The 11,442-nt window shown below is 34.0% G+C and overlaps 1 protein-coding gene across 1 annotated transcript; it reads right to left on the reverse strand.

The window, feature by feature from the left end:
• Positions 1 to 2,289: 2,289 nt before the first annotated feature.
• On the reverse strand, positions 2,290 to 11,231 carry LOC115980036 (ER membrane protein complex subunit 2). The gene is made up of 9 exons (XM_031102232.1): positions 10,801 to 11,231; positions 9,010 to 9,074; positions 7,888 to 7,936; positions 5,676 to 5,770; positions 5,396 to 5,481; positions 5,213 to 5,272; positions 5,012 to 5,093; positions 2,950 to 3,063; positions 2,290 to 2,740 (listed from the first exon to the last, which is right to left on the reverse strand). The coding sequence occupies exons 1-9, from the start codon at positions 10,985 to 10,987 to the stop codon at positions 2,570 to 2,572; spliced, it is 909 nt and encodes a 302-aa protein (XP_030958092.1). The 5' UTR covers positions 10,988 to 11,231; the 3' UTR covers positions 2,290 to 2,569.
• Between the last annotated feature and the right edge of the window lie 211 nt (positions 11,232 to 11,442).

The following is an 11,442-nucleotide window of genomic DNA, read 5'->3' on the forward strand; positions in this document are numbered from 1 at the left end:
ATTATATTAATTTATTAATAAATATGATAGATTTTCAACCTATGGAGTCTATTCCATAATAATTATTTTTATCATCAAGCTAAGACGCTAATCTGTTTTATGGTGTAGGCAGAGTTTGAACTCCATATCTCTTATTCGATAACAAAATCCATAATGATTACTCTTTATCATCTGGTCAACACATCAATTGGTTTTACAGTATAAGTAGAGTTTGAATACTAGATCTTTTATTCAATGACATAAAATGTTACTAGTTGAACTAACTAGAACCCTCCATTATTAAACTATCTTGTTTCTCATTTCTTGGTGATGTATAATTCACAAAGTCTAGTGACAAGAAAAATAATTCTTAATTTTTTTTCACAATTGTTTAGATGACCTATTATAATTATTGTACGATAAAATTAGTTTCAAGTAAAAGTGATATTGTTAATAAAAATAAAAAATAAAAAAAGTAAAAGTGATATTACACTTTACACCAATCAAAGCTTGTCACCCTTACAAGTTGTAAGAAAAATTATGAAATTTTTTGTGACTTTAATATTGTTGTGAGGCTGGAATAATTATTGTAGTTCAAAAAAAAAAAAAAACCACAATCACCTCTCTTAAGTACTTTGGTTTGGGCTACACTTCTAATATTTTATCATTATCAAAAATAAAAGTAGTGGGGTTAAGCCCACACCCTATTATATTAATTTATTACTAACCTCTGAGCATGCGCTCGCGTGTGTGCTCAGAGGCTCTTCTATTTTTTTTTTTTTGTAAAAGTTAATAATTTGTATAAATTATAATTTGGGATTAATATATTTTCCAAACACAAAAAAAAAAAAAATAAATAAATAAGAGTGTGATGAGTGTAGTTGCTCAAAGACTAGTGTTTTTTTTTAAATTTTATGTGATGTGAGTAGTTTTTTTTTTTTTTAATTATTGGAACCGTTGGTAGTTTATATATATATATATATATATATATATATATGAACCGTGGGTGGATAGCCTTTCTTTCTTAATTTTTATTAGAAACGTGGGGTAGTGGGGTTGGGAAGTGGAAATTGTGAGGTTAGTGGGAAAATTTTAGTTAATTTACCATCTTAACCTTATTTCTCTTTTTAAGGAATAAGAATAAATTAATTAAATTAGGGGGTATTTTTGACAATAAAAATAGCAATAATTAACTTTCTGAATCCTCTTAATATATACAGACCAAGCTTAACAAAGCGTGTACAATGAGATTTTTTTTTTTTTTTTTTTGGGTCTAGTGTCATAATTTTCCTTTTAAAAAAAATTTGGATAAGTTTGTTTTGAAAACATAGATTAGTAGGAAAGTATCATATTTTGTAGACATTTTAAGTGGAGTTGGAAATATATTTTTACTGGGTTGTTTTTAAGTTTTTTCCTGTTAAACATAAGGTTTAGGAGTATTTTTAAACCACATAAAAATCCAGTCTAAAGAGGAGAACCCTCTTATAGATATTACTATAAGATTATTATTATTATTATTATTTTCCTCAATAGAAGTTATTACTTGTTAAAGAAAAATCAAGCCCAAGTCATCTTTGAGTCAAAGATGTCAAAGATATGCACCATGCAATGCGCCAGCAGACAGCTTCAAACCCTAACCCAGGAACACATTGCAATTGCCTTTGCTTCCTTTATGCAACACTTACAGGGAAATTTCATTTGCATCAACATGGCTTCCTCTTTTTATTTCCTAGTTCTTTTTTCTCTTATAGGATTTAAAAACTAGTCGACAGAGCTTTTGCATTGATTAATGGATGGCCAAAACTTACAAGTTAAAAGTACCGTTCATGATTTAGAATGTGATCAACTCAGCTGATAAAAAAATCCATTCAAATTCCTCATGAAAAACACAGTCAGAGCTAAAACTGCTCTCACTGCATTTTATTGCTTTTATATTCTTTCTTCATTGTGGATAATAGATATCCTTTTCCCCTTGAATTCGTCTAGTGATAATTTCTTTCAAATGAATTATTTACCTCTCCACATATACACCTTGGAAAGCACCAATTTTTATCCACTAAGCTTAAATGAGCTTCAAGCTGAATCAAGCGTCAATTCATATGGCACACAAAAAATGGAGTCATAAATGACAGAATTTGGACCACTACACAAGATAAGGGAAGAAGTTCATATACCCAAATGAAAAGCATACAAAAATACAGTAGTGTTGTTTAGATTACTTCATATCACTTCACATGTTGCTTTAAAACTTTGGTAGATACACATAAACCTAACATCAAAAGACACAAGAAAAAATCCTCAGATAAATGCGAGTTGGGAATGAAAATAGAAAGAGTTGATTTATGTAGGAGGGAAAGTTATCATAATCTTCCTAGTTTTGCCACCGGGCATCCTAAAAAATACATCACATCAATAAATCAAAACCTTAGGGGAAAAACACAAACAAATAAATAAGAGTTTATTTTTAATATGAAGTCAGTCTGAAATATTAGCAAATCCTAAGCTATTTGGCCAGAAAATTGTTGATGAAACTTATAGTTTTGGAAGGTTGGACAATAATAATAAGAATCTTGAAAAATTGGCTAAGCAGTTATGATGAAACTTTCAAGCCTTTTAGGGCAGCTGTAAGCAGAGAAAGCTTGTCAGATGCTTTCTGTTTGTATTCTCTCTCCAAGGCTGTTGCTGCCAGAGATTGTAGCTCTGGGCTTTCCTTGTCGTCCTTATTCCGTCCTTTGGCAATCTGTCCAATGGCAGAAGAACACTGGATAACAGGAGTAAAAAGTTCATCCAGTCAGAAATTGATTACTGTCAAGCGATGACAGAAAAGAAAGTGAACCAAGATGGGCAACTCATGAAATTGATTAGATCTAAAAAAAATACAACAGTCAACCAAGAAAATGCTTCAAATAGAAACTACATGACAGTTTTCATGTGTGAATGTATGTATTTAGAGATAGAGAAGGAGCTCACCAAGCAGATACCAAAAAGTGCTCTGGTGTTTTTGCCTCCAGTCAAATCTATGGTGGATGCATAGTATTTTTTTGCATTCTGAAGATTTTCTAGTCCACCAAGTGTATAAAGCACCTGTTGTTCACAGAAGCAAAAGATGAGGTGTTTGATTAACGGTTATAGTCAAAACTTATGAAGTCATATTCAATATTTGATATTTTAACTAAACATTGCATTCAGGCTTCTATAAAGATTTTAAAGCATTCAACCCAAAAGCCTAAGCATAGTGCATAAACCCACAACCAAGAACGAATGTGGAACTTATTTCTTTCACACCCCCTCTTATATGCTGCCCCGATAGAACCCATCGCGCTCAACCATCCCAACAGAATCAAAGAATAATAGCTAAACAAGCCAAGCACTGGAGTCAAGAACAACAAACTAGGCTTTGATACCAAACAAGAGAAAATAACTTTGACCAGGCAACTATCATTTGTACAAGCATCTAATAGCAAGGGAACAAAGAAGTGGATAACTGCCAAAACTTGAGTATGATAGTAGGTCTTCAAAATTGAAATATTCCCTTACTCCAAAGATGAATGCTACAGCCACATGGTTTTTGTTTTTGGGGAGAGGGAGGTGTTAAGAGAGAAACTTAGTTTTGGGCCTTTATTCAAGCATGCATGACGAATACCACTTCGATAGAATCCCAATTTGGTCTTCTCTTTTTTAACTAAACCTAACCAAGAAGAAGGTTAAGTATCAGAGCACAGGACATTGGATTAGGATCCTCTAGAGTTCTTAGGATAACTCCACCATGGAACTCTAAAAATTCTACCCATCCATTTTGAAATTATTGGATTAATTTTTGCCATGTCAGCAATAATTTAAATAGATGCTAAACTAATGACAGTCAAAATTTGTTTGGATATTGATGATTTGGTAAAATCCAATTCATTCATTTCAAAATGGATGAATAAAATTTAAGAACTCCATAATGGAGCCACCCTAAAAACTCTAGAGGATCTTAATCCCATCAAATATCCCGATTTTTTGCCTCAGAGGCTGAGAGAAAAGACATTTGAATATTTGTCAGCCCAGTACAACAGATTTTTTCCAACCCAAGAACATCCATATTCAGACAGAATATGACACACATATGGGAAGTGGATGTAGATATTGCCTCCAGTACCAGTACCCAATCATATCCAACTAAAATAAACTTCATTTAGCTGTAACTAACAAAATTAAAAGATGAATCAAATAAAATTCCATGAAAGTGGCAAGTTAAAGACAGCTTTCAATAATATCAGACTGCAAATCATCACATACCCCATTTGACTCAAATTTGGGACTTTAGAAGTGACAAAAGAAATTCAGCAAGATAATTCTTTTTTGACAAGTGATTCGGCAAGATCATCTATAAGCAAACTGTTCAGGCTGGGAACAAATAGTTCCTGTTAGAAGGTGGTGAAAAGTGAGTTTTCGGTTTATTCAAAGCATTAGACAATTTGCAACCTAGGAAGGTATTGGACAATTTGCCAACTGTGAACGGCATAATTCCATACAGCATGTCGTTCAGTGTTGTACAATGGTCTCTAGAACGTGGATTAATATACTCTATTCACTTGTAGATTTGAGGCCATGATATATTGCATCATTGAAGTCTCTAGCACCTTGTTCTGCACTTTTTTAATCGGTAAGTTCCGCACGCCCTGAGAGTCTTAAACCTAATTTTTACCTTCCAACTCATTATTAAGGGAGGAGAAAGTGCCATCTAAGCTAGAGCTCATTGGCGTAACTGGTTCTCCACTTGGTGGATAGATTTGAATCATAACAAGTTAAAGTTTAAGAACTGTGGAAAATATGTTCCCTAGCAGAGTTTTTTTTGTTTTCTGAAGCAGACCAATTGTTTTATTCTTAAAACTGGAGAATGGTTATCAAAAGCAGCATGCTTCCCATAACTTTTCATAAAGCATTAACTGTTTCTTTGATTTATGTATCCCATGAAAACCAAGGGGCAAAAAGGGAATATCGATGAGCAGAAGCTAATAACCAGTTAAAGAAAAGAAAAACCACTTACATCAGCATAAGCTAAGTGGTATAGGGGAATCATGGGTTGAGATAATATTAGCTCCTCATAGCAAAATGCTGCTTGCTTGTACCTATGTTATAAAAACAAAGAGAAATTATGAGACACCAGACAAAGGCAATTTGGTAGCTTTGATTTCCCAGCAGAATAGAAAAAATTTGAAAGACAAGGAGAAGAAGAAAGATGTCTCACATTTGCAAGGAGACATATATTTCAGCCAGTTCTCTCCAGGCATCATGATCAGCCATAAATCTGTTAAAAGCAAGAAAGACAACCTCAGTTACATGTGTTTGCAGACACATAATGAGTTTTTTCTTTTTCATCTACATTTTAAAGACATAAAAGAAAGAGAGAGAAAATTCAGATCTGTCTCACATTTCAAGATATTTATTGAGCCATTCAATGGCCACAGACACATTTCCTTGTGCCTTTGCCATTGCTACCCTCCTCTTATGTATCACCTGTATAAAATAAAATTAAAGGAAGTGTATAATTCAACACTTTATCATATTTTCTATATTATTTAAGGAAAGAACATTCTATTAATCTCACATAAGAAAGATGAAACAAGATGATTCTTGGTTTTCCTTAGTAACAATTGGGTCAATTCTTACAAAAAATAAATGTTTTACAAAGAATCAGTTGTAGAAATTACTTGATCTAATGGATTATCCTCTAAGAGGCTTGAGTAAGCTTTTTCAGCCTCTGCCCAGGCTCCCTTTGCTTCAAGCAACATCCCCTCCAGCCTACCTGTGATTTAAGCCAAGATAAATACTATGCCACCAAATATCAACAGCTAATGAAAACATTATCATCTCCAAGTCCAGAAAGCTTTTGACATCACCATAGGAGCCAAACTAGCTCAGGCAAACATATATCAATTCTTAACACATTTAAATAAATTAAGCAGTCATTGTAAACCCAGCATAGACTGTAATATTCAGCAACAAATGCAAATTCCTATCAAAGAATTCAACCTCTAAAACTGTCTAAAGTAGATATAAAAGAAACACTCTATTATTTTGAAAGTAGATAGCATGCTGGGACAAACCAAAACCAACTTGTGTAGAAGATTAGTTACAGGCACATGGATATCTTTATAGAGTTCTAAAACCAACTCTTTCCACTTCTAAATATCAAAGTTATGAATACCATTTCAGTACCCGTTTCATTTTCTCCATTGGAATGGAATATTTCAGCACTTACCTTTTCAACGTACCATTTCGGAGTAACCACTTACCACTGTATTATTATATTTTATTTATGTACATATATTTCTTTATATATTATTGGCCAAAATCCATATAAATTGTTAAAAGAGTCTTGAAACTAAAGTTCATATTTCAAATAATATATCAATACCAAACCCAAATTTCTACCCAATAATAATAACAACTAAATTTTTTAGAATATTACAATTATAATATGTAACTAAATAATGGGGTAAAAAAAAAAAGCATACATTGACAAAAAGAAAAAGAGAGAACTTGATATAGTCTGACACTTGGTTACATTATCACATGGTGGAGGGGTCAAAATTGAAAGGAAATATATTCTGACACTTTCAACTCTCACTCGTAAAGTTTCCAACTCTCCTTTGTCATTTCCAACACTAGTCACATGCTTGGGCTCATAAAACTAAAAGCCAGCACAAAACAAAGCAAAAAAATAGCAAAAGAAGAAATAAGTCAAACAACAGGAGAACAACAGGAAAAATGAACTGAAGGAGGAGGCGAGGATGAAACAAAGAAGAAGAAAGAAGAAGACAAAGGGGGCGACCTCTATGATGCATTGGGTTCATTCAGTCGACCCGTGGCATGAAGGCTACCTGCTGTGATGGGATGAGTTCTTCATTTGTTCAACTTGGAAAGGTAAATATTATGTTTATATCAATACCAGCATAAATTCACCAAAACAGGCTGGACCGGACCGAACTGAACTGGAATTCAAACTGAGGTGGAACAAGGGGGTGATTCGTACCAGTTAAGTGACTGGTACAAAATTTTCTGACAATTTCAGCTGGAATAGAACGGAATTCATAACGTTTCTTAATATCTTGTAGCCTCAAATCCAAAATCTTTGGAAGCTCAACTTGTTATGCCATTTCTTGGGGTGGGCACCCTCCCTTCCAAGGCTATTATAAGTTCAGGAAGGCTTTATCTTGTGATTGAGTTAAAGTTAATCATGCTTGAGTGGGTTTCGAGGGGTTAATTACCATATGCATTGTCTCTTCAGATAGGTTATTTAACTCAAGTTCGTAACACCATATGTTACTAAGAACCAAGCTTATAACCATGATATCCCCCCCCCCCCCCCCCCCCAAAACAACACTCCACCACCCAGTGTTGAAAAGTACAATATGGTAAAAGTGTGAATATTTGCAACTGCATAAATTACAACAAATTTGTTCCAATTATTTACTAATACTTGGTATATAATCCAATGAAAAAGGGTCCAGTTTAAGCATGTGTCTGACTTAATTCATACAACTTTATTTTTGAGGTATTTCACACAATTTGAAATTTTTACGCAAATTCTTAACATGCTAATCTTTACATTATTTATTCCTCTCACTAAACTACTGCATATTGCTCATGCTCACGTTTATTGAGATGCATCTTTAATTAGTAGTCCACCACATTAAGAAAGGTAGAAAACTCCTTTCAACATCACAAAAGAATCTATTTCTTGCATTTGAGAGATGGATACCTAGTAATTAAGGATGGGCAGTGATATACATCACAAGTCACAGAAAAAGAACAAGCTTTACATACGTGTGTTCAACTTTAATCAGGCATGTGATGTATATGGAATCTTAAATCAGGCATGCGCACAAATTTGGTTTGCCATACGTTATTTCAACTTACCAACCCTTTTACTCTCTGGAAATTTCTTCTGTAGAACCTTTATGCAGTCCTGTAAAAGATTCAAGAGTAAAACAGAATCAACTTTGGGACATAGAATTCAAGCCAACAGTCCATTCAACAAATTAGCATTAGTTAATGAATAGATCCATAGCTCAAGCAATGATTAAAGGGTGCATGAAATGAAATAAAAAATCAAATCAAAATAGACCTTAAGAAATTTCTATCCATATAAAAAAAAACATCTTATTGAAAGGTATGATTTAACTAAAAGTTGCATAGTACATAGATATGCAAGCTGCAAGATTATATATCCAAAAAGTAATGAGCCATTATACTGCAACCATTACCATGTTATGGGAAATAAAATGGAGCTATGAAGTTGGCATATTGAACCAACAAAAAGATGTCTCTACTAATGCCTAACTAACAACCACTTCCCTAAACCAACATGAACTGATGAGCAAACAAACCTCCCAATGGTAAAAGGGCACATACAAAGAGGACAAAGTCACATGGGGTGGCACCAGTATGCAAGCCACAAGAGAAAAGAAAAGAAAAGAAAAGAAAAGTGCAGTGCATTTCAGAACAAATTTACAAAAATGATTAGTTTGACATTTTACTACAAACTCATGCACTTCTACAACAAACCCCCCCCCCCCCTTTTTCCAAAAAAAAAAACCCAAGAACACAAAAGACATGGCAAAATCTCTATTGCAGAATTTAGCAACTAAGGTCTGTGCACAATATGCTTTGACCAACTAATATGAAGCAAGATTATGCTAACTAAAACATGGAAGGTGGCCTTAACTACAAGACAGGTCACATGTATTATGAAATGAATTTAGTGCCTCATCTGAGCGCAGGAGGAAGTGTCACACAGATGGACCACCAGATGTTATGGAAGCACTCTAGACCAGGGTTTCACTAGACTAACAGTGATAAGCATTCAAACCAGTGATTCATGCATAAAATAGCAAAACCTTGCATTTTGTACATGCAAGGACACTATAAGCAAAGTGTATTTACACATATATGCAATTCTCAACTGAGTGCTTATAATGATATAATATAGGGAAGCTTAATACAATTTGAGAAAGGAAATTCATTAAGAAAAGACTGTACCTTTGCAACGTCAAGACTTTGGCAGTCCATAGCAGCAACTGCTACTTGCTCATATAGAGTCCATTCTACATCAAGAAATACATACTTGTTAATCAAAAGTTTGGTACATTAAATAAAGGGCCCTTAATTAAATGGAGCTGGCAATTATATATGGCTTGGACAGCCACCACCATGAATCTACCACCAGAAAACACGATCAAACAGATCATACAGACATTAGACCACAAATGAAAATTTTCCACTTCTTGGTTATAAATTTAGTACAACTCCCAAAGTATGTTTGCCTGCATAGACAAGATGTCCATGTGGTGGCTGTGGAAGCACCATGGCCTATGCATGTTCTATAATTCTATCCTTTTATTAGCTTATATACATCAAAACAAATTTTCATATTCACAGGATTTATTAACTTATGACAATAAAGAGAGATTGGTACATGGCTTTGAAGGAAAAGGCCTAAGGCCCCAATATTTCACTGTTGCATTTTATTACATATGACTCAGACCGAGAAATTGACACACAACTTCAAAGGAAAAATCTCAGGGCCCCAATAGTTCACTTTATTAGAGATGATACAGAGTCCTCACAATAAACTTTTTGAAAGCATCAAAAAATAAAAAAGGAGTCTTTAAGGAGAGTCCTAGTTCAAAAGAAAAAATCCTTTAATATATAAAGAATGAGTGAATTATAATTATATCTCATTAATAAATCGATACTCAAACTGCATATGAGCACTTTTGAAAGCTTGACTAGTATATCATACAAATTGTTCTGCACACCATACATTTACCCCCCTGTGCCTTTCAGCATGATAATGATATCTAAGACAATTCTCAATGCTGATGACAAAATTGATATAAATTAAGGAGCCCAATCCTATAACTGACATCAAATTACACTTGGAGAATGCATACACAAGGTTAAATTTTTCATCAGTGCTTCTCAGAGAAGGGGGTGGGGGGGGGAAGACGTTTTCTCCTAATTTGATCCTTAATGAACATATAAAAACGAAAGGTCCATATCTGTAGCATCACAGTCAACGCATTGGCATGTGTTTTAATATATATATTATAGCACCTTGGACACAGCAATCCCATCTTCCTTCTTCTTTATAGTCATTGAGGCACTCATCAAACAAAGTGGATGAAAAAAAATTCAAGCGTTATTAATTAATGTAATTCAGCCAAGAGCCTTGTAACTCAGTGGCATTGACTGATCTCTTTTATAAGAAAAACCAGGGTTCAAATCAATTTATGCATTTAACACCATCACATAATTGTAATTGGCATTGGAGTTCTATTGGCTTACTGATTTGCACCTTAACAGGATTACACTACTAAGTTCTACCACTGTAAGTTACTTAAGAAAAATAGAAACTTTGTAACAATCTCCAGGGCTTCGATCAATGGTCACCTATTGGCAATCTAACTTTGTAACATCGCTTTGGTAGTCTTGTTTTGTTACAAACTTACAATTCAAATTCGCAATTTGACTTCTTTTTTTTTTTTTTTTTTGCTATCATTTCTATAAACCTTCCAAATTCACCAAAAACCAGTAAAACAATCAAAATTGAAAGCAAATCTAAACCACTAAAACAAAAACATTTTAAAAAAAATACTGCAAAATAAACAGAACCCAATTGAATAAAAGCAAAACTAAACAGACCCAAATACAGAAATCAAACAATTTCACTATCCAACCCGAAATCTAATCCAAACCCAATTCAAATCAGCCTTAAAACCATAAAAAGCCCCATTTGAAAGGAGCCAAAAAAAAAAGCTCGAGACTCACCATCAGGGCCAAGACTAGATCGCTTTTTGGGGTCATTAAGGATCGATAATCCATGCTTCAAAACCCTGTCAGAGCGACGGACCTTGAGCTTCCTGACCAAACAGAGGTACTCCCAAGCCCCTCCTCCTCCATTGTCCACTTGGGTTTCCAGATTGCTCAACTGGGTCTCCTCTGTCTTGCTCACCATCTTCAACAATTCACCACACAATTTGATTTTTTCTAAATAAAAACCAAATACCAAAGCTCTTTCTCTGAGTGTCTTTTTCTCTTCGTAGGTTTGTTTTTGTTGAGGTGGTTAATATGCTATTGTATATTTTTTTCTGATCTGTTAATGTTGGAGTATATGTTAAACTTGACTTCGGTTTTTGCTTCAAAAAAAGTAACGGAGTTGGGTTGGATGGGGACTCAAGGCTCACACTCACAGAACACAAGTACATTCACCCTTTTTCATCTTTAGCTATTTTTGGTGGTGGGTCCCATCTAAGCATCTTGGAATCTTGGAGTAATTCTTGTATTATAACTAATTCCATAACTTTGTCGCAATTTTGTCACGGGGCGACTTATAAATAATTCTCGTATCATAACTAATTTCATTATTTTGCCTCAATTTTGTCACATGGCGACTTATAAATGGTGAAATTA

The sequence above is a fragment of the Quercus lobata genome, chromosome 3, assembly GCF_001633185.2.
Source record: "Quercus lobata isolate SW786 chromosome 3, ValleyOak3.0 Primary Assembly, whole genome shotgun sequence".
Lineage (NCBI taxonomy): Eukaryota > Viridiplantae > Streptophyta > Magnoliopsida > Fagales > Fagaceae > Quercus > Quercus lobata.